Source organism: Eublepharis macularius, chromosome 2, assembly GCF_028583425.1.
Source record: "Eublepharis macularius isolate TG4126 chromosome 2, MPM_Emac_v1.0, whole genome shotgun sequence".
Lineage (NCBI taxonomy): Eukaryota > Metazoa > Chordata > Lepidosauria > Squamata > Eublepharidae > Eublepharis > Eublepharis macularius.
In genome coordinates this window covers 93,163,401-93,187,657 of record NC_072791.1, presented here as the reverse complement: position 1 = coordinate 93,187,657, position 24,257 = coordinate 93,163,401, and the positions used below count along the sequence as shown (strand labels likewise).

At 43.9% G+C, this 24,257-nt stretch overlaps 1 protein-coding gene and 1 non-coding gene across 3 annotated transcripts in view; both read right to left on the bottom strand.

Annotated features, from left to right (window-relative positions):
* Positions 1 to 24,257, bottom strand: part of PAMR1 (peptidase domain containing associated with muscle regeneration 1) — a 110,006-nt gene that overhangs the window by 72,389 nt on the left and 13,360 nt on the right. Inside the window, exons 2-3 of one of the 2 annotated variants that reach the window (XM_054972306.1) lie at positions 12,444 to 12,620; positions 6,529 to 6,657 (exon numbers count right to left, since the gene is read on the bottom strand). In XM_054972306.1, coding sequence (XP_054828281.1) covers positions 6,529 to 6,657; positions 12,444 to 12,620 — 306 coding nt within the window. The remainder of the gene's footprint in view (positions 1 to 6,528; positions 6,658 to 12,443; positions 12,621 to 24,257) is intronic. The other variant, XM_054972307.1, reaches the window with a different exon arrangement.
* TRNAT-UGU (transfer RNA threonine (anticodon UGU)) lies at positions 10,671 to 10,745 on the bottom strand. Its single transcript has one exon. It is a non-coding gene; the product is annotated as a tRNA-Thr (tRNA).

Genomic DNA, 24,257 nt, shown 5'->3' with positions numbered 1-24,257 from the left:
CTTCTGGCAGACTCTGCCAGTAGTCCCAAGGGGAACTCAAGCTGACAAGGTTACCGTGTGTGTCAAGGTGTCGTATCTGTGGCCCCTCATCAGGAAACTCTCACTAAGAAAGAGCATGAGGATCAACTTGAGAGATGAGGTGTCTGCTGGGGAATTCTCTGAACTCCTACTAAAAATAAGAGATGGAGCGTATCCTGAGTCCAAAGGAAAGGTGACCATCCCTGCAGGCCTGGGCACAGTAGTGACGACCTTAGCAGACCTAACAGCCATGATATACCCTGATATCGTCAGTATCACGGAGAAGTCCATGGACTGGCTGTGCAAGCGTGCCATTCTGACCTCCCAGATTGACAAGGCAGCCATCATTAATGAAACACAACTCACTCAAAATGGAGTACACATCTGTGGACTCAGTGGTGAAAATGTATGATGTGGTCCACTACCCTGTGGAGTTCCTCAGTATGCTCAACTCTCCTGGCTTCCTAGCCCACAAGCTTCTCCTCAAAGTGGGGGCTCCAGTGATGCTGATCCAGAACCTCAGCCCACCCAAACTCTGCAATGGCACCAGACTGTGAGTGAAAGCTTCCACAGAAACATCATCGAGGCCACATTATTCACCAGCAGTGCTCGGGGAGGGAGGGGGGAGTCGGTGTTCATACCATGCATACCATCAGAGAACTCCTTCAAATTCAAGAGACTGCTGTTCCCCCTCAAGGCCTGCTTTCCTATGATGATGAACAAGTCCCAGGGGCACACACTGAAGGTGGCAAGAATTGACTTGAGGGAGGACTGCTTCTCACATGGGGAGTTCTACGTGGCCTGCTCCAGAATGAACTCACCCAGCAGCCTGGTGGTCCTAGCACCTGAGAGGGAAACCACCAGTGAGGTCTACAAAGGGGTCCTTCAGTAGAAAAAAAAAGGTTGTACATATTTTTCACTTTATTTATTGTACTACAATCTTTTCCTTTTAAAATCTCTTCGACAAATGCTACATTTTGAAATTCACTTCATCAGTTTTTGGCATCAACACGCTTCGCTTTATTCAAACACTTTTGTGAAGCTTGGGTACTATGCTATTATACTACAAAATCAACTCCAAAAAACCCCCCACAACATCAAGCTAGTGTACAAATATATTTAAGATGTATGAATTAATAATGTTTTCTTCTCCCCAGATGCTCTTTGAACCTTCAGGTTCAGGCCAGGCACAATCTAAAACTACAAAAGTCTCCAGGCCAGGCACAATCTAATACTACTCAGGTCAACACACTCTGTTCCGGTTTCCTTTCAGGCAGTTGTGGGACTATCCAGTCAAGGGCCATTTTCACACTGTCTATAAATCGCATGAGACTCACGGAAGGCTGCCAGCTTTCTCGCACCATTTTTGACGCCATCTGTTTACAAAACGCCACAAACAGTGATTTACAGCGTTTTGTAATCGGATGGTGTTAAAAATGGCACGAGGAAGCCGGCAGCCTTTCGTGAGTCTCTCGAGATTTATAGACAGTGTGAAAACGGCCAAGATCTTTCTGTTAAATGCCTGTTTTCCTGGTCCATTTCTCATTCCATTAACACCAAAATAAGTGGTTTTTCCGCTGCTTTTCACGTAAGGAAAAGTTTCACCAGCCTACTATTTGTGTCTGGCTGCTATTAATAACTGTCAAGGGTCCAACAGGTAAGATGGTATAGCTGAGCAAGACACAATAGGCCCTTAGCCACTTTGGCAACCATGCATTTCTCCCAGTGGCTGTTATATCCTTTTGGAAACTCAGGAGGTCATATCAAAAGAGGGATAGAAACTGGATAACTCTGCTAAAGGGAAAAAAAGATGTTCTAAGTAAAAAGGTGTAAGTTTAATTATGTTGTGAGTCATTTTGTGAGCTATTTGCAGGGCAGAAAGGCGGGATATAAATAAAGAAACTAGGCATATAAGATAAATGAATGAATAAAATATATAATTCTTCACACTCTTTCCCAGCATCTAAAATCTCAAATTTCAAAATACTGTGAGCAAAAGCTAGTTTAATAGAGACTGGTATGCAGACTGGTTTCTAGCTAGATTGAGATAGAAGGCTGGGATTTTAGCTGATTTATTTCCATTAAAATCATTGTGGCAAAACTGGCTTCAGGTCAAGTCATTTGGCTTAATCGGGTTGAAGAATAAACTGATTCTCCTCCTGGTGCCCTTTTTAATCCCTAGAGGTTCATTTTTCTTTAACCATCTGCTGTACAAGCAGAACTGAAAAGAGAACCTTCTTCCAGCAAAGAAATATAGTGATAGAGAAATCTTCATTTCGTTACCCAATATCCACACACTACAGCTCTCCTGGCCAGCACCTTCCACTGATAAGGCCGGGGGCCACTCTTTGCCTCCGTGGAAGGAGAAGGAGACAGAGCATTTCCATGGTATCTGGTTCTCAGGCCGGGGGGGCAGAGAAAGGAGCCTTATGAGGCAAGTCTGCCCAGCCGGCTGGCAGTTGCTCTGCGTGCTCAGCCTGAGCAGAGCTCATCTCAAGCTCTCTCAGCCATGTTCCTCTGAGACTTTTTCCCCAAAGGCCTTCATGGTTATGCAGGGATAGCTGCCTGGGAGAAGCTGTGATATTCCCCTGCTTGCTACCTTCAAACTCCAGGAGGAGAGCCAGGTCCCAGCACCAGTCTCATTGGTTTGGCAGAGACTTTTTCTTACTTACATTTGGGACCTGTTGTCTATCAGTCAGGAGGGCTAAAGCAGGATTAAACCCAGCCCTTGCAGGCCTCTGGCCTACCTAGGCTCCTCTTTCCTCCCCCCACCCCATTTTACTTAATTGGGAGAGAGTACTTCAGGCAGCAGCAGCAACAATAGGCTTTGCTGTAGGCCACAGGGACAGGGGTGAGATGCAGCCATCTGAGGGGTGGATTAATTCATACTTTATTACTACTGGCCTAGCAGGGTGGATGCTGGTAGGCCCCCTGCCCCTGTCTAGGCTTTTCCCTCCCCTGCCATTACACTTACTTGGAAGGGAGTATTACCAGCAACAATAGCTCGGCCTAAGGCCTTCAGGCAGCAGGGGCCATTTTGTGGGTGGGCTTGGCAGTTTATTCAGTTGGGTATGGCCATTTTGAGAGTGGCACCCGGTAGCCTGCTTAGCCTCCTGGCAGTAGCGGCCATGTTGTGAAGGCATCTACAATGTTCACAGCTCTGGGGATGGCCATTTTGAGTGTGGCATGTCACTGGCAGGATACAGTTTGGAAATAGGGAGCAGGCCGGTGAGTACCCTAGGCGCTTCTCCACTGATGGGGAAGAGGGGTCTGCCAGGAGCAGATGGTACTGCTTGTGACGGCTGCCATGCTGCGTGGGCAGACTGTCTTGGGGAACTCCATGTGCAAGTCCTTCCCGCACTGCTGTACGGCTGAGGCTTAGGATGGACCTTGAGCTGGGGGGATCCAGTTTGCCGGCTGACCGGGTTTTAGCCATCCATAGGATGGCTCGCATCTGGGGCTTTGGGGCTCGCCCAGACAGGTCAAGGCGGAGGTCCAGGGATGACCCCGTGGCTTGACCTGTACCGCTAGTTGGCCCTTGCCATATTAATGGTTGATGTTATGTTTAATAAAGTGGCCCTTTAGTTCCAAGCCTTGTGTCTGTGTTTAGGAACACACACTTTGTGTTCCTAAAGATATATATATATATATATATATAACATTATGGTGCTTCATATTACTTTATTTCAGTTCAAAACAAAATATTATATTTGAAGCACTCTGTCCTTCCTTCATTACAACTTGTACCATCCAGCGCAAACTATGGTTTTGGCATCAGTAACATGTCAGCTAGTCTATGATTGTGGCATCCTTAATGAAAGTCCCAAAATTAAGATATGATGCTTCCTTATATGCAGTGTTTGCTTTCTTTGTACATTTAATTTTAATGCTGTGATTTTCCTATTAATCAAAATAATGATAGAAATGAAATCTTTTTTTTTTTAAGTTGGGTTGTGTTTTTCATCTTCCCTTGGAAGTGCTTCTGAGCACCACCTACTGGAGAGATTTGAGTACTGCAATAAAGTGTAAAATGCAAGTTGTGGAGGGCTGTGGGTTCTTTTATGTGCTCTAACTCTTCATCTTGTTAGTTTATTATTTTAATTTTTCAATTTGTTCACATTTGTTAAAAATTGGACTTTGTTGTCTATTGATAAGGGACACCAAGACATTACAAGATGCAAAAAAAAAATTGCACAAGAAGTTCAGAAAGAGGAAAAGTGAGGAACACATTTTGCTCCAGGAGAACTTAAAATAATTAGAGAAAAGCAATAGCCAAGATGAGACACAGCCTTAATATGCTGAGTAGTTAGCATAACTGTAAAATATTGGTGCTGTTATTTTTAAGGCCCTCTCCAACAGCATCTCTAGGGTCAAGTCTCATGACTAGTGCTCGGGAGGGAGTTGAACTTGTTTATCTGTTGTGCTCTATTAAGTGCAGTTATTTTACTATTACTACATCCATGATTGATTCCTGGCCTGCTAGAAAATATTGTCATAATGGTTATTGTAGCACGATTAGGAGCAATCTAGGGCTTTCTCAGAAGGTAGTCTTTGTTCTGTGGTGGTACAAACCTACTTAGCACTTTACAAGCATCAAGGAATATTCCCCATCCCCATCTCACAGATAGCTTTGCTATAGGATAGTGGGGGGGGGGGACTTGTTTTTTTGTGTTGTAGGAAACACTCATTCAAGTGAGACCAGAGCCTCTGGAGAAAGTGGGAGGCAAAAATGCTAAAAGCAGTCTGACACTGAAAGACATTAACATTGGTAAAATTAGAGAGGGGAAAGATATATTATGTATTCAGCAGGGAAGGCATGGGAATCATCTAGTTTTCTTGCTAGCCCACAGACACATCTTAGAGCAAGAATCTGTGGATGGCTTTGGATGTTGGGCTGAGGCTGCAAGGAAACTTTTTCTGAATCTCAAGCAAAGGAGGAGAAATGTATACATCCTCAACAGAAAGATGTACGTTCTTCAATGAGCAGCAGGCCTCTTGCTGCAGGAAATAAATTTGTCTCCTTTCTCAGAAATGAGAGAGGAAATATTATTCCCCATGCTTCCTCCCTTGAAGCTCCAGAAGAACGTCTGAAGCCACCCACAGTTTCTCAGCAATAGGGCTGCAATTTGACAACTATGAAACTGCAGTTCCCACAAAAGAAATGTTTGTTTGGGTGATGAGATCTGGATTATATAGAGATAGTTTGACACACTGTGCTGAAAACCCATAGCATCTGGTAAAGCCCCAAGGCTCTGGGATGAACATCCAGAAGTCATTACATATGGATGTAAGAGATTATAATAGATATTAGCCCTTCCCGTGTGATCTTTTTCGTCACTGGAGAAGCACTCTTATGTCATAAAGCTTACAGTTTAGATTACAAATAGCTTACAATTCAGAGGATATGAAAGTCTGTGCCCATTTCAGTTACAATATTTGAAAATGAGAGATAGTGTTGAGTTAAACAATGACCTTTTGTTACCACCAACAATATCTCCCTGCCTCATCAACTCAACCTGCCCTCAAGCCAGAACTGAGTAGGCCCTCTCTGAGGCACACAAGGAGCAATCAGGCAGGGTGGTTGTTGTAGGGCTGGCAACTCCAACTTGGGAAACAGCTGGAAATTTTGGGAGAGTGCTTGGGGAGGGCAGATTTTGGGGAAGGAAGGGAACTGAGCAGTATGTGATAAGAGCCAGCTCATCCGCTAGGGGGCCAGAAGTGGAAGGGCCCTATCACCACCCATTCGCAGCACCAGGGTCTGCCACGGCAAGCGGCAGCCTTAGTGGTACCCTCTCATCAGTGGGTGGCTTGCAGCGAGCCTGCTCCTTCCCTCTCTCACACCATTGGGTTTGGGGAGGATGCCACTACATGGCAGGGGTGGCAAGATCATTCCCCTAGGGGGTGAAAAATCTTGAGCCAGCTTTGAATATGAGGCCTTTTAATTCACCTTCCAAAGCTGACTTTCCCACCAGGTGTACTAATGTTGAAGTCTATAGATCAATTGCAATTTCAGGAGAACCCCAGGCCACACCTGGAAGTTGGTAATCCTATTTCAGGAGACACTGGATCAGAAACACACTCTTCTGACTCTCAAGAATTTTTAATTATCACTGTAACTCTGCTCATTTTTGCATGTGTGCAATTCAAGTCTATAAATATACATCCTGTTTTCTCCATTTTTAGATTTCAGGAGAGGATTTTGTTGTCATACTTTATACACAAAATATCATGCAAAAGGAACCAACTATTAAATGCATTTTTATTCATTCAGCCAAAATCTGGCTCCCAAAGTAACTTTCAAAAAATTAAAATGCAGATGCATATAAAAAATAATGTATATAAACAGCTTTCTACCTTATCCAATATTCTGAGTAATGCTTGATGAACATTGTCCAAGTCTGGCTCTTGTATTTTGGAGGGGCAGTTCTTTGGGACACTCTTGAGTATTTCCTCTGCCCCCTTGCATGCAATTTTCCCTCCTCCCCTAACAGTGCCACTGAAGATACTCACTCATGCAGTCTCCACCATACCAGCCTGCTCTGCATTCTGCACAGTAGGTGCCCTTGATGTAGAAATTGTCTAGTGTTCCTCCCCAGGAGCCATTGCGGCAAGACTTGCAGTTTTCAAAAATCATACACCCTGAAAGAAGAAAACACAGTTTGTTAATGGAAGCCTAACTTTAAAGTTTCGTTGGGTTGGAAATACATCCGGTATAACAACAACAACATTTGATTTATATACCGCCCTTCAGGACAACTTAATGCCCACTCAGAGCTGTTTACAAAGTATGCCATTATACAAAGTATGCCACTCTTACAGAATGACTCAGCTCAACCCCACCCCTCCTGAGTAGATACAAATGACCTACATCTTTTCCACACTGTGACACTGAGAGATCTCTGTCTTTTGGTGCTACACCTCTGAAGATGCCAGCCACAGCTGCTGGCGAAACGTCAGGAACTACAATGCCAAGACCACGGCAATACAGCCCGGAAAACCCCCAACAACCATCGTTCTCCGGCCGTGAAAGCCTTCGACAATACATCGAACACCTCTACGGGGAGGAAACATTCCAACAGACCCGAAGATTGGAAACACTTCGGAACAAGAAAGCACATCTACTCTGTTCTTTGACCTTTCTTCTACGCTGCAGGGACACAAGAACCATTCCATCTTTTCTCACAACTAAAAGAATCTTCAAAACCACACAGGCGAACCGCATTTATGACCGTCTAGAACAGGCCCTCTTACGTGAGAGAATCCACACTACCCGCAGAGAACTTGCTGCCACAGACAAGGAGCTATTTTGCTTGCATATCAACACCAGCCATAAAATGAGAAGTCAGGATTGGGACAAGGTCGATAATCTCACCTACAGGAAGATGGAACAAGTGTTTATCAACCACACATCCAGACAGAAGCAGAAGTTTAACAAACTACAGGAAAAAAGACAGACAAGCCCAATGCTCGACAATGCACGCATTGTCATCAATCTGACAGACCGTCAACTCTCACCAGAAGAAACCTCCATCTTGGCAAAGGGAGGAAACTTTGCAGTCACCCCCACCAGAATTCCTGTGGAAGACATCATTGCAAATGTAGAAGCTGCCATTCGTCATCTACCTGAAGAGGAAGCTGAGGAAATAAGAGGAGAGACAGCCAGGATTCTACGAAAGGCAAAGCTTCCCACCAGCAATATAACACGCAAGGAGAGAAATGCCATCAAGACCCTCAATGCAGATCCAGACATCATCATTCTACCAGCTGATAAAGGCAATGCTACAGTGATCATGAAAACGGAGGAATACAAAAAGAAGATTAAGGAACTCCTGGACCCCTCCACCTACAAAAAACTAAAACGAGATCCCACTTGCAAAATCACCAGGCTAACAAATGCGCTGATCAAGAATTCCTCACTACATCCCGACACGCACAGCAAACTATGCAAGACTGAAGCACAGCCACCTAGACTATATGGACTCCCCAAAATACATAAAGATTCAGTCCCACTCCGACCCATTGTGAGTGCCATTGGTTCACCGACATATGAATTAGCTAGACATCTGGCAGATCTCCTGCAGGACCACATCGGGAAAAACTCGTCTTACATCAAAGATTCAGCAGATTTCATCAACAAAATCAGTTCTTTGAAACTCAATCCACAAGACATACTTGTCAGTTTTGATGTTGTATCCCTGTTTACCAAGGTTCCAGTAAAAGACACTATTGCACTGATTAATCAGATTTTCCCAGAGGATGTAACAGCCTTATTCCATCATTGTCTGACAACCAGTTACTTCCAATGGGACAACGAATTCTATGAACAGATGGATGGGGTGGCCATGGGGAGCCCACTCAGCCCAGTTATAGCAAACTTCTACATGGAACATTTTGAAAAAACAGCTCTAGAATCAGCACCCCACAAACCCAGTGTATGGTTCCGGTTTGTGGATGATACATTCATCATTTGGAGCCATGGGGAGGAAGAATTGATGGAGTTTTTGAATCATCTCAACAACATCCACCTGAACATACAATTCACAATGGAGAAAGAAAGTGAGGGAAAACTCTCATTCCTGGATACCTTGGTCATCCGCAAAGCAAACTCTCAGTTAGGTCACAAGGTCTACAGGAAACCAACTCACACTGATCGGTACTTACACAAAAACTCCAATCACCACCCCCGACAGAAAAGAGGCATAATGAAAACATTAGTGGATCGTGCAAGACGGATATGTGAGCCGCGCTTTCTCAATGAGGAAATTAATCATCTAAACCACGCACTTCAGGCAAATGGCTACTCCAGAAATGAAATCCGAAGAGCAATCAAACCCAGGATGAATCAAACAACCAAGGAAAAACAGTCACCTACCGGAAAAGTGTTTTTGCCATATATCAAAGGAATTACTGATCAGATGGGAAAGCTTATGAAAAAGCATAACCTTCAAGCAGTATTCAGACCCACCCGAAAAATACAACAGATGCTACGATCAGCAAAAGACAGCAGAGACCCCCTCACCTCTGCAGGAGTATACCGTATACCCTGCAGCTGTGGACAAGTTTACATCGGGACCACAAAGCGTAGCATCCAGACAAGAATAAAAGAACATGAAAGACACTGCAGACTTGGACAGCCTGAAAAATCAGCAGTGGCTGAACATAGCCTAACTCAAACAGGGCACAGTATCTTATTCCAGGACACCAAAATACTGGACAACACTTCCACCTACTTTGTCAGACTGCACAGGGAAGCCATTGAAATTCACAAGCATAAGCAAAACTTCAACAGGAAAGAAGAAACCTTAAGAATGAACAGAGCATGGGCTCCAGTTCTGAAAAACACCAGGCCAACAAAACACTCCACACCCGACAATAGCCCTGCAGAGAAGATTAGCACATCAAGCACCAATCCATATGCAAAAGAACCTCCTCAGGATACAGTGAAGCCTCCCGCCATTAGCATTCCACACCCTGGGAAACTCTTACAGAATGACTCAGTGAAGCCTCCCGCCATTAGCATTCCACACCCTGGGAAACTCTTACAGAATGACTCAGCTCAACCCCACCCCTCCTGAGTAGATACAAATGACCTACATCTTTTCCACACTGTGACACTGAGAGATCTCTGTCTTTTGGTGCTACACCTCTGAAGATGCCAGCCACAGCTGCTGGCGAAACGTCAGGAACTACAATGCCAAGACCACGGCAATACAGCCCGGAAAACCCCCAACAACCATCGTTCTCCGGCCGTGAAAGCCTTCGACAATACATATGCCATTATTATCCCCACAACAAAACACCCTGTGAAGTGGGTGGGGCTGAGAGAGCTCTAGAGAACTGTGACTAGCCCAAGGTCATCCAGCTGGCTTCAAGTGGAGGAGTGGGGAATCAAACCCAGTTCTCCAGATTATAGTCCCGCGCTCTTAACCACTACACCAAACTGGCTGTAATCCATAAATGTTCATACTAGAATAAAAACTCATTAATCTTTAAGGTGCCACTAGACTTCCATTTATCTTTAGGGGGACAATGATACTTATGATCAGTGATCTTCTCAAACAAATATTTGAAAAACTGAAGTATATATATATGTGTCATTCAATACCAGCACACCACCAATTTCTTTCTGCCTCTGCCAAGAACAGCCTACACTTCTTCTGTAGTGCTGGAAATGTGGGGAAGGTGGAATAAAAATAGAAAATAAATAAATTGTGCTCCCAAGAAAGTTAAGGAAACTCTACTGGACATGTCCTGCTGACTGTACTGTGTTTAAAGATACTTGGAGGAGTGAGAAGGGAAGGAACATTAGCTGGTCCAGCATGGATGCACAGGAGGAGGAGTTGAGTGAGTTGTGGCAGAGGCACATGGTCTGAGGCCGCTGCCGCATCTCATTTCATTATAGAGATGGTCTTGATTCCTCCATATATAAAACTGCATTATCTGCATGTCAGAGTATTGGCCGAGCATTAGCGACTCTGAATAGTGGTGTGTCTCCAAGTTCTCAGAAACAGGTTCTGATGAGCCTTGAGTTTCATTGTCACTAGAGGTTCCATAAGTCCATCAAGGCCAGTGTTGTCTACTTGGACTGGCAGTGGCTCTCCAGGGTCTCAGGAAGAGCCCTTTCACATTACCTACTACCTGGTCCTTTTAACTGGAGATGCCAGGGATTGAACCTTGGACCTTCTGCATACAAAGCAGAGGCTCTTCCACTGAGCCACAGCATCTCCCACTAAGCTATGGCCCACCTGTATCCGGCTGGCTGTTGTGTTAGCATTTCAGTAATCAATATGTATTACACTGAACAGTTGCCTATGAACTGGAGAAAGAATACTGTGCCCTTTTCATACAGCTTAATGTGTGGAAATGGACAGATGATGCTTTTTATGGCATAAAGGTAAATAACATCACTTGGTAAACAATATCTCATTAAGCCTCTACTAAGGGTGGAGGCAGGACATTTTTTCCCAAGTGGTTGGCAACTCTGTTTCAGCCACAGATCTATTCAGACAGGCTAAGTGAGCTTACCTCTGATGACAAATCTGTGTTCTCAAATGGAAAGCTTACCCTTCTAGTCTTCTACCCCACTTCTTCTCTAAACATTTGGATACAGTAGATCTCAGATACTTTCCCCCCACATATGTCCCAGAGCCCTAAAAAAGTATAAAGTCATTGTGGGCCAAAATTATATATAGAAGCACATCTGAACCAAGGTCTTAAAAGCTGAGTATATTTGTGATGACTATCTCATCTCTGAGAAGGCTTTGCATTTCACACAGATGCATCAATGTGAAAAATACAATACTAAAGATACAGAATGTGACAAAGTTCAAGCATGGAATATAGATCTAAGCTTTTGGAGTTAACAATGGAAGGCAGCTGGTAATGGGTTGCCTTGCCTTACAAGTGGATAAGTAAAGCAGGAGATACTGTGGTGGTTCTTACTATAATGTCACTTCTGGTTCAAACCAGAAACAATGGGGTTTCAGTGGGGTCAATTCTTTAGGCACTGGCCCAAAACATAGCAAAAACCCTATATTTTCAGCTGACCCTTAAAGTGAATGAGTCCTCATCTCTTCCAGTTTGAACCAGAAGTGACATCATCAGAAGCACCACAGGGTATGTGAACACATGAGAGAGAACTGGAGCCCGCCCACCAACTCAGTACCCACCCTGGATTGAAGGTAGGTTGGCCTGGCAAGCCTAGAATTTAAGTATAAAATAGCTTAGAAAGGAAGAATAGAAATTCAATATGCATAATTTGGACCCATTCCAACAGAAATTTACTGTGCAGAGATTTATCTTTCTATGTCCATTGGTCAGTGCTAAGCAGAGTTACACCCCTGTAAGTCCATTGAAGTCACCTTTCTAAGTCCATTGAAGTCAATGGACTTAGAAAGGCGTAACTCTGCCTAGGATTGCATTGACATGCTTCCAGCTGGTTTCTCCTTTCTTATCCCTGTGTTGTTGCTTTTCATATCCTTCTTCTAAGACTGAACTCAGCAGCTCCTTTCAAATCTTGTTTAATAAAGCAGCACACAAACCAGCCCTGGGAGACTAAGGAATTAAAATCTCCATCCAGCACTGAAGCCAAGAATGACTTTATCCTCTGGAGAGCTTCCAGCCATGCATGGTGAAATCCTGGAAACTTTCAGCTCCTGGTGTGAGGTTTTATTTCTAGAAACGGGAACATGCTAAAGGCAATATGCTAAATGCATTAATTCTCATCAGTACAGTGAACCGTTTGCATTGGCATCCATCCCTCTCCAAGGAGAGAAAAGGCTATTCATCAGCAAAGTCTGGCAGGCAAAACAAGCTGAACGCTCCACTTAACTAGCTACAAGAATGACTGTCACAGGCATGCACAATTTGTGTCTTGCACAGATAACCAATAAACAGGATGGGACAGGGCAGTAACAGCAACACACCTGGGTGGATGAGACAGGAATCGCACTCATTGTCCTCATTCCTGCAGCAGGGAATGGTGTAACCCACAACTTCTTTCCGCCCAGGACAGATGCACTTGATCTGATCATACTCACAGCATTCCCGACACATGATATTCCATTCAGCTCCTGGACAGTTTTCATTAATCACTGTATATTCTGCAGAAAAACAAGAAAATGGGTTGGAGGAGGGAAGAATAATCAATTTTATTCATTTTATTATTTGTCTGTTAGGAACCTCTGAGACATAAAAAATTAAGAACATTAGAACCTGAACTCCCTAAACTTACAGTGCAATCCTAAGAAGAGTTACTCCAATCTAAGTCCATTGAAATCAATGGGCTTAGACTGGAGTAACTCTTCTTAGGATTGCATTTTTAAGAACTTATAATAATTTTAAAATGTTATGTTAATATATCCATAGCTGGATCTCTTGACTTTCATTTGTTAATTAAAGGCAGTTTCAGGACCTGCCAATTGGACAGGAGCAGCAGGCAAGAGGCAAGTGAGATATAAGGCTTCCTTTCCTTCCTGCTACTGTTTTCCTGGCCCAACTGTGGATCAAAAAATTTACACAGCAGAGCCAGCCAACGGGGCTAGGAGCAGAGGTCCCCACCAAGGTGCCTGTAGGCAGGATGGCACTCACCAACTCCTTTTCCAGCCCCTGCCAAGTATTTGTAGAAGGGGGAGCAGACATTGTTTTTGTACAGTAGAGCTTCTCATTGGCCATAAGAGATCTGATTGGCTGTGCAGATTTTTAAAGATGTAGCTTTGGCAAGAGCAGCCACCACATCACAAGGAACTAAAGGTAAGCTGCGTGTATGCCCCGCTCAATCCTTTTAAAATAGTATGTTTCCTTTAAAAGGCATCCTGTTAAACTTTCTGCCTGAAATGCTGAAGAGGTATTATTACCCAAATAGGTCCCCCAAGGCAGCAAACAACAGATATTTAAAACATTAAAATAACATTTAAAATGTATATATAAATACAATAACAACATTTAGACATATAATCACACAAACAACCAAGGAGGAGGGCCAATAAGAGTTTACTGGGGGAAAGCCAAACAGGGAGGAAAGAGCCTTAATCTGCTGGCTGAAGGCGATGAAAGAGGGAGATAGGCAAATATCCCTGGGAAGCGGGTTACAAAGTTTTGCTACCATGACCAAGAAGGCCCTTTCTGGGGTTACCACCCATCTAGCATCAGATGATGGAGCACCCAAAGCAAGGCCTCCAAAGATGAACAGTGGATGGGTAGGTTCATACGGGAGAAGCGATCCTTAAGGTATGCTGGTGCCATGCTATATAGGGCTTTAAAGGTCAGTTCTAGCATTTTGAACAGGGCTCAGAAGCAAAATGGAAGCCAGTGTAGATGGAACAAAACTAAAGTGATATGGTCCCTAATACCCACTTCAGTCAACATTCCGGCTGCAGCATTCCACACCAATTGAAGTTTCCAAACACTTTTCAAGGACAGCACCACATAGAGTGCATTGAAGTAATCTAATCTAGATTAGCCAGGGCATACACCAGAGTGGCAAGACCTCTCACAGCCAGGAAGGCCTGCAGTGGACTCAACAATCAGAGCTGGTGAAAGGCACCTCCAGTCACCACTGCCACCTGTTTATCCAACAGGAAGTCCTTGCCCAGCAGCACCCACCAAGCTATGAACCTGCTCCTATAGAGGGAGTGCAACCCCATCCAGAGCAAGAAATATCCTCATTCTTGGGTCAAACCTTCCCCTTCAACCAGTAGTACCTCCATCTTGTCAGGATTAAGTTTTAGCTTGTTAGCTCACAATTTCTACAGCCTCCGTGGGATCTACTGGAAGCATGAGATAGAGGTGATTGTCATCTGCACAAGGTTGCCAACCTCCCAATGGGGTCTGGGGATCTCCCAGAATTACAACTGATCTCCAGTTACCCTGGAGAAAATAGCTGCTTTGGACAGTAGGCTCTATGGCATTATAACTTATTGAGCTCTAGCCCCTCCCCAAAGCCCAGGCTTCACCCCCCAAATCTCCAGGTATTTCCCAACCCAGAGGTGGCAACCCTACATCCATATATTGGTGAAACTCAGCCCAGATCTCCAGATGACCTCTCCCAGTGGCTTTATATAGATGCTGAGAAGCATGGGGTACAAGACAGAACCTTGTGGAACAGTATAGGCAAGAGGCCAAGGGGTGGAGCAGCAGTCCACCAGCACCACTCCCCTCATTCTGCCTCAGCCATTTTGTAATTTGCCAACCACCCTATGTCAGAATTCCAAAGATGCCTGCAGATTCAAACAGGTTAGAGACCTCAGGTTTGCTGAAAAATAGGAATTGTTTTAAATTTTAAAAGCGTGGGTAACCGCCACCCCCTCCACATGCCCATTCCAAAAGTTATTTCTGTATATGCACAGACATCGCAAAAAAATTTACATCCATTTATTTTAATAAAAGGTATTTGAATGGTGTATTGGGTTACTATAGCAACCCAAGATGTCGCATGAAAACATGGTTGTGATGGCTACGCAAACAGGTTCGTGAACATGGATTCCCCTTTCCAGCTTAAGGAGCCTTCCCTCAATTTAAGCATTTTTTCCATTAGAGAAAGGCTCCTGAAGTTGGAGGAAGGCTTCAAACATTCCTCAGCTGAATTGTAGGAGAGTAGTAGAATTTGTACTGTGGATTAAACTCGGCAAGCTGGAACAAATTTAAAATTTAAATCTAATGTGGGAATGCAGCAACAGCTCGTGGCTTACAACTCCTTGTATGATTGAATGTTTTATATTTGTTTGCACCACATATACTGTTACTAGATTTCTTCCAGGGAATTCTGGCTTTCATTTTCCCTTTAAAAAAATCTTTCTAAATTTCATATTTATAGGTATATTTGTACATGAAAACATATATAAAGTCATCTTCTGTACTTTATATATGGGTTCCCTGCTGCTCTTTTCAAATAAGTGGCCCTTTCTATCTTACCCCATCACTCAGGTACAGAACTTTCCCTGAAACATTTTCTTGTTGAAAAAAGGGTCACTAGAATACAGAAGCCCTCACTGGTATCTTACATAAGATGGTGCATCCACCACAGCAAGCCTTGCCTATAAGACAAAGTAAGTTATTGACTTGGAGTTATCTTCCTACTTTGGGAAGCAATTTTCACACATATTTTCTATATGATTATACTTAGGGTTGCTAGGTCCCCCAGGCTTAAAGTCGTGATGGGGGGGGGGGTATGGGAGTAGTGTGAGAGGAACCCAAATCAACCCCACACGCAACCCATCGCTTCCACATCATGCCAGGAATGGCATAATTCCCAGCATGACGCAGACGTGCTCTAGAGAGCACAGGACAGCACTGCAAGATTTCTTGACCTGTTCCCATGCACCCCCTCCCCGCACTGGCCAGGTGAAAGGGGGTGGGGATGAAGACTGAGAGCAGGGAATCCCCGCCTCCACCAGCGGGCTTGTACCACCAAGATTATGAGCAAGAAAGATTTCTATGCACATTTATTTCAGCTAGGCTTACCATCTTCCCCAGTGGCTGGGGGAAGATGTTGGGAAAGGAGGGGATAATATCAGTAGTATCTTTAACCATAGAGTTTTGCCCCAATACCAGAGTGTCCCCAGCAACCCCCAGCAATGCGTTGACATCACTTTCAGGTGTATGGGTAGTGATATCAGCACAGCACTGGTGACATAATGAGATTGCTGGTGAGCCCCCAATGCCCTAGTAAATCCTCCCCCCCCCTGGTGTCAGGGGGGACCCGGTAACCTTAATCCAGCCCCTAAGCAGGATGAGAAATTTACTGAATTGGATACCATATCTATCTTTTAAGTGAAAAGATTTACCCTGAAAGCATTTTAAATTCAAGTTAAATCATGAAGACACTAGTTCTTGACCAAAGTTCTTGATACAGTTCATATTGTACATAATACATAATGCAAAATTAGAATTTTGTTTTGTTTGAACCACCAGAAGAAGTCTGGGTCTTACCTTACTTTCAGTTCCTAGCTTGAGGTTCTTTGGGCTTTATATAATACAGCTGCTACAATGCATTTGTTTTACGTAATACACTTTATTACTCCCAGATGACATTTCCAATTACAAGAACAATGAATTATGATTTTGGTTGTTGTGGGTTTTCCGGGCTGTATTGCCGTGGTCTTGGCATTGTAGTTCCTGACGTTTCGCCAGCAGCTATGGCTGGCATCTTCAGAGGTGTAGCACCAAAAGACAGAGATCTCTCAGTGTCACAGTGTGGAAAAGATGTAGGTTATTTGTATCTACTCAGGAGGGGTGGGGTTGAGCTGAGTCATCCTGTGAGAGTTTCCCAGGGTGTGGAATGCTAATGGCGGGAGGCTTCACTGTATCCTGAGGAGGTTCTTTTGCATATGGATTGGTACTTGATGTGCTAATCTTCTCTGCAGGGCTATTGTCGGGGATAGAATGTTTTGTTGGCCTGGTGTTTTTCAGAACTGGAAACCATGCTCTGTTCATTCTTAAGGTTTCTTCTTTCCTGTTGAAGTTTTGCTTATGCTTGTGAATTTCAATGGCTTCCCTGTGCAGTCTGACAAAGTAGTTGGAAGTGTTGTCCAGTATTTTGGTGTCCTGGAATAAGATACTGTGCCCTGTTTGAGTTAGGCTATGTTCAGCCACTGCTGATTTTTCAGGTTGTCCAAGTCTGCAGTGTCTTTCATGTTCTTTTATTCTTGTCTGGATGCTACGCTTTGTGGTCCCGATGTAAACTTGTCCACAGCTGCAGGGTATACGGTATACTCCTGCAGAGGTGAGGGGGTCTCTACTGTCTTTTGCTGATCGTAGCATCTGTTGTATTTTTTGGGTGGGTCTGAATACTGCTTGAAGGTTATGCTTTTTCATAAGCTTTCCCATCTGATCAGTAATTCCTTTGATAAATGGCAAAAACACTTTTCCTGTAGGAGACTGTTTTTCCTTGGTTGTTTGATTCATCCTGGGTTTGATTGCTCTTCGGATTTCATTTCTGGAGTGGCCATTTGCCTGAAGTGCGTGATTTAGATGGTTAATTTCCTCATTGAGAAAGTGCGGCTCACATATCCGTCTTGCACGATCCACTAATGTTTTCATTATGCCTCTTTTCTGTCGGGGGTGGTGATTGGAGTTTTTGTGTAAGTACTGATCAGTGTGAGTTGGTTTCCTGTAGACCTTGTGACCTAACTGAAAGTTTGCTTTGCGGATGACCAAGGTATCCAGGAATGGGAGTTTATACCGTATACCCTGCAGCTGTGGACAAGTTTACATCGGGACCACAAAGCGTAGCATCCAGACAAGAATAAAAGAACATGAAAGACCCTGCAGACTTGGACAACCTGAAAAATCAGCAGTGGCTGAACATAGCCTAACTCAAACAGGGCACAGTATCTTATTCCAGGACACCAAAATACTGGACAACACTTCCAACTACTTTGTCAGACTGCACAGGGAAGCCATTGAAATTCACAAGCATAAGCAAAACTTCAACAGGAAAGAAGAAACCTTAAGAATGAACAGAGCATGGTTTCCAGTTCTGAAAAACACCAGGCCAACAAAACATTCTATCCCCGACAATAGCCCTGCAGAGAAGATTAGCACATCAAGTACCAATCCATATGCAAAAGAACCTCCTCAGGATACAGTGAAGCCTCCCGCCATTAGCATTCCACACCCTGGGAAACTCTCACAGGATGACTCAGCTCAACCCCACCCCTCCTGAGTAGATACAAATAACCTACATCTTTTCCACACTGTGACACTGAGAGATCTCTGTCTTTTGGTGCTACACCTCTGAAGATGCCAGCCATAGCTGCTGGCGAAACGTCAGGAACTACAATGCCAAGACCACGGCAATACAGCCTGGAAAACCCACAACAACCATCGTTCTCCGGCCGTGAAAGCCTTCGACAATACAATTATGATTTTACTGTTACAATCTTTGCATCTCTTTTTAAAATATTTTATTCATTTAATATTGCAGCTGAGACAAAATTATTACAATCTTCGATGGAAACAATTAATGGGTTAGATCCTAACTAGTGTTTCTGTAGGCACAAGGACTTCCGCTTGTGGAATGTAATTTTCCCACCTGTTTCCTGAGGGAGTGCACAATGCCCCCCTACCTATTCTTTTACAGGTGCATTGTGGGGTCCTGAGGGAGGAGAGATGGGGAAATTGTTCTCTTTGAGAGCAATCCCTTGTGCCTGAGAAAATGCCAGCCTGGCTCCAAGCCAATATTATTCATCCAGTTTTCATTATAAAATATCTGTACTGTTGTTATTTGAAAACCTATTCAATTTAGAAAAGCCTGCCAATTCCGTTTAAAGAAATCCTTGACTGAAACAGCCAAAACTGTGACTGTCAGTTAAGAGAGTGATTCTGTAGATTCCATCTTCCTTCCATCAGCATGCTGTCTACATTGAGCAAATTGAAATTTAATGAGCTGGCAAAGCTGTCAGTGTGTCCCTCAGTCAACAGAAGGACCTGAGGACTGTTTCTATGAAGCCTGAAGATAAGAACAGAAACAAAAGAAGTTGTTTCAGAGATGAAATAAGAAAGAAATGTGATGAAGTTCTGTTTTATTTCTGGCAACAACAGAACTTCCTGTGGTGTGTTCTCTCAGGAAACAGGAAAGCCTCCCAGGAGCCAAACCAATCACCAGCAATAATATCTCTCTCAATCCAGCCATATAATTAAAGTGCTAAAGTCCTTAAAGTGAACAATGGCAGGAACCACCCAAATATTATAAAGTCAATCTATAAATACCATTAATATGTCAATAAATAATGCAATAATATAAATACAAGCAAAAAGCAGCAATACAATATTTCTTCATCAAGATACAATACAGAAGTCTTCCAGACCAACTGGTAAGTATAAAACTATATGATAATTAAACCACCACCTGGAACCTCAATAAATAGAGAGTCCAGAGACTGTAGGTAAGTAAGCATTCATTATGCTTTAAGTGTAACCTGTTGTCTTCTTGATGTTATTGCAGGAGAAGCCTTCTAAAGAAATTTTCAAAAGGAAATGGCTTCCATTCAAAGTTCAATGCCTATAGATGCCTTCAATGAAAGTCTGCCCAACGGATTCTGCCAGCATGTCATTGGCCCGTTTTACTAAATGCTTCCTCAAGGGCACAAATTAATATTCACACCACTGCAATAAAACATATATCTAACCTTAACAGTCTTGTCATTATTTCCAAACACAACAGTAAAGCTATTAAACAAATTGTTCTGTGATTTACTGCTCCGTAAATAACTCACTGTGATACCAATGTTCCAGTCTCAAAAACCTAGTTGGTCAGGCAATGACAGTCTGTCGCTCTGCCTATGTAATCTGTGATGCACATTTTAAAGGCAGCCAAGCGCCTCCTACAACTCTGCTGTTAGATCCAAATTTAAAGGGGCCACACACTTGAAACCTATGTTACACCAAAATGTTACACAAAAATAAAGTATGTCACACAAAACAAGAATAATCTATTTCATTATTAAGTCCTTGTGGGGATAGGCTGTTTAATCTAATCGAGCTTTCAGCTGCAGTAGATATCTACCTGTGTTTTCTTTTAATCTGGGGTTTGCTACATGCAGGACTAAGAACTGGAAGTCTCTCTCTCACTCTCATTGTGCGTGTGAAATATTGCATCAAAGGAGCCTCAAAATTCCTACATCTAATACGTGAAATATGCTCCTGTATTCTTACTTTTAGAAGACGGGTAGTGCTGCCCACATATATAAGTGGACAGCTGCACTGCATGATGTACACTACCCTCACAGTTTTACGTGTGGAGAAGGAAGAGGATTGGAGAGGGATGCCCATTGTCAGGTTTGTAATACTGGACACCCCTATTGCTAGTGGACAAATGTTACAGTTGCCACAAAGGTGATGTCCTCTCAGCTGTGGTGGCTCAGCTAGGGGTTCCCTAAAATCCGAGTATACCAAGATGTCTCTCAAATTTCTTGTTCATCTTAATTCTATCTTTGGTACTTTATCACAGCCCTCAGTGTCACTTATCACATGCCAATATTTACGTGCAATTCTATAGATACCTGATGATATCAGTGTAAAGTCACCACCCATCTAATATGGCTGTCATTTGTTCTAATTTTAGGTGAAAGTAAGGAACTTCAATTTAAGTGTCTGTCTCTGAGACTGGCATCCTGAATGACCCTCTTCAGGTAACCTCTCTTCAGAAAGTCTCTCCCAAGCCTCATGCTTTCTTTCTCATAATCTGCAGTAGCTGATGAATTCCATTTTAGGTGGAGGAACTGACCTAAAGGGATGTTACATCTCAAACGTTCTGAATGGAACAAAGAGAAATGCAGATATGAGCATCTATCCATTTGTTTCTTAAAAGGTTGTACTCCCAATCAATTTGGCTGTCTTTTATAAACTATCACATCCAAAGATTGGTCATGACCTTGCCACTTGTAGCTAATGTTACTGTCGACAGAGTTCATCCAGTTCACAAAATTATTAGCCTCCTCTTGCCCCTTAAGGTCCACAAACAGGTCATCAATAAATAATTTTATGAAACATATCTGATCATAGAAGGGGTTAGAACTTGCATTCAAAATATGCTCTTTTTCTAGGTGGGACATATATAAGTTCGCTATATTGGGGGCTGCTGAGCACCCCATTGTGACCCCCTATTTCAACCACCCGCCTAGCTTCCTCATGGGGGATGGACGTATACAATGATTTAATGTCCATCGTCATCAAATACGCATCCTGGGTAATATCAAGTTGCTCGATTATATCTATAAAAGACATGGTATCCTTTATATATGTCAAAGTATGCAGTACAACGGGTTGCAGGAAGCTATCTAGGTAACTGGCTAATGGTTCTAGTATTGAATCTGTACCTGACACTATCGGTTTGCCAGTGGGGGGGGGAGCCTTCCTTGTGAATTTTAGGGAGCCTGTAGAACACCAGTGTCCTAGGGGAATTATGCAATAAAATCTTACAGATACTCTCATTAATATCCTCTGCCAAAACTGCCTCCTCCAAAGTAGTTTAATGATACATCTGATTTGTACTATGGGATCCTGGACTATTGGTAAATAGCTAGATTTGTCATGCAATTAGCATTCCACCTCAGCTATATAATCTATAGTGTTCATAACTGCAATTCCTCCCCCCCTTATCAGCTGGTTTTATAATGATATTAGTGTTGCTATCAAGTGTCTCCACTGCTTTCCGTTCCTCCTTGATTAAGTTATGCCAGACCTGTTTAGGGATCCTCTCCAATTCAGTTAAATCATGCGTGGCAAACTTTTCAAATATTTCATTATGTGTATCTGAAACTCTAGGGACAAAGGTGGATTTATATCTCATTCCTGGAACTGCGGAGGTCCAAGGTTGATTTCAAAATAATTTCTTCAACTTAATGAGTCTAAACAATTTATCCACTCTTGTGCGAAAGGCATTGTAATGGGGGTGGGAACAAAACCCAAGTCCCTATTAAAAATGGATCTTTCACACCACTAATATATTTCACCAGGCTATTCCCACAGCTCTGACTGCTTCTCCTCTCTCTTCCCACCACCCAGCTAGGGTTGGCAGATGTCCAGTTTTCACACAGACAGTCCAGTATTTTCTTGGCTTCACTGCCACTTCTACAGTTAACATGGCAGTGGAAGTTCCAGCACCTGGTCCTCCTCTATCCCCACTGATCTTCCTGCCTCTATTGCCACCACAGCTCACAAAGGGGCCACAGTGCCAGCTCCTTCCACTCACCTGAATTGCTGCTCTTCCACAGTTAATGGGGTGGTGGTAGCTCCTGCTCCTCCTTCCCTGCCCTCCTCTGGCTACTAACCATGCATGGATGAACTGGGTGAATGAATGTGTGTTTTGTGTACACAGGCAAAGACAATGCTCCTCCTGGTGAGGGGAGGTTTAACCTCTATTTTTTTAATTTTCAGACTTCTTTGCAAAGTTGGAAAATCTCCCAAGTTTGCAAAAAAAAAACTATGGCCCCAATATATGGATTGAAGTATCTGCAGATGGGGCCACAGTTAACTATGAGAATATACAAGTGGGGCACTGTGCTGCTGTAGCACAATGGTTAAGTGGTTTGGCTGCGAATCAGCACTTTACTGGTTCAAATCCCACCAGCGCCGGATCTAGGGTTGCCTGCGCCCGGGGCAACCCTAGGCTGACCACCTCGCGAGCACGTGCAGTGTGCGCGTGCTCCCCACACTGCGTGATGTCATCACTTCGGTGACATCATCACGCAGGGTGGAACGGCGGAGGCAGCGTGCGGGGCTGGGAAGCCGCCCGCGCCATTCGCCTCCTCGCAGGCGAATGGTGCGGGCAGCCTCGCAGCCCCCTGCGCCACTTTCACCTACCCTGCAGGACAGGGGGCGGCCGGTTTGCCACACACCCCTTGCCCTGCAGGGTAGGCAAAAGGCAGCACGGCCACCCGCATCATTTGACTGCCCCGCAGGACAGGGGGTGGCCGGCCGCCCCCTGTCCTGCGGGGCAGGTGAATGGTGCAGGCATCCCCGCAGCCCCCTGCGCTGCCTTTTGCCTGCCCTGCAGGACAGGGGGTGCACGGCAAGCCAGCCACCCCCTGTCCTGCGGGGCAGGCGAAAGGCAGTGCAGGGGGCTGCGAGGCTGCCCGTGCTGCTGCCTACACCCTCTGGCTGCTGGCAGCTGCTCCTGGCGCCCCCTCCCTGGTGGCGCCAGGGGCAGACTATACACCTGTGCATTTTTCTGTTCCAGTGCTTATTTTTTGACATGGCAATTTCCTGCAACCAGTGAATCAGCACAACCATGCTGACCCCATTCAGGGATCATATTTACCAAGTAGAAAATAAATATTTAGAAAGTCTTAGGTCTAGTTTAAATGATACACTTACCATGCTGGTGATACAAAATCTGGCATGAGTATTTGCCACAAGTGTTGATCGTGACAAATGATAATAAGCATTATGTGATCTAAGAGACTTCCCAAAAAACTTTTCCACCATGATGTGTTCTCCCTTCTTGGAACTTCAAAAGCTCCATATCCCATAAGACTTGCTAATTTCTAAAGGAATTTGTATGTCTGAAGCCAATGATTTGATGGAGAAGTATATGCATATGGAAGGCTAGATATCACCATTCTTTCAGATGCTTAGAATAAAAATGCAGTGGCCAGGAAGATACCCAACATCACAAAAAGCCCTATCCCCTGTGAACATAATCTAAATGGTGTAGTGATTAAGAGTTGCAAGACTCTAATCAGGAGATCTGGGTTTGTTTCCTCACTCCCCTGCTTGAGTCAGTCACAGCTTCTTGGAGTTCTATCAGCCCCACCCAACTCACAGGGTGACTGTCATGAGGATAATAATAACACACTTTGTAAACCGGTCTGAGTGAGCATTAAATTGTCCTGAAGGACAGTATATAAATTGAATGTTGTTGTTGTTAAAATGCCAACGGTGAAAAAGTTCCCATCAAATGCGGGGGCTCCAATAGGGGGTTGTCAATCCCTGTGAGCTCCTCCACCTTGCTCTGGCCCACCCACCCCTCTCCATGGGGGCCTGAATCCTCGGGTCCCAGGGGATCGGGAAGATCACAGTAGTGAGCTCATAAATTCAGCTGCCATGACATCGCCACACCATTCCGAAAGTCCACAATTCTTGAGGTGAATTTTTGATGCGGCAAGCTCAACATGCCAAAGGCACGTGGTAACTTTTATAAAAAAACTGTATTGCTTGCTAACTTTATGTGGTATATGTATTATTTGGACCTAGCCTTAATGAAAGAAGCTCCAGAGAAACCAAAGTCCAGAGACCTC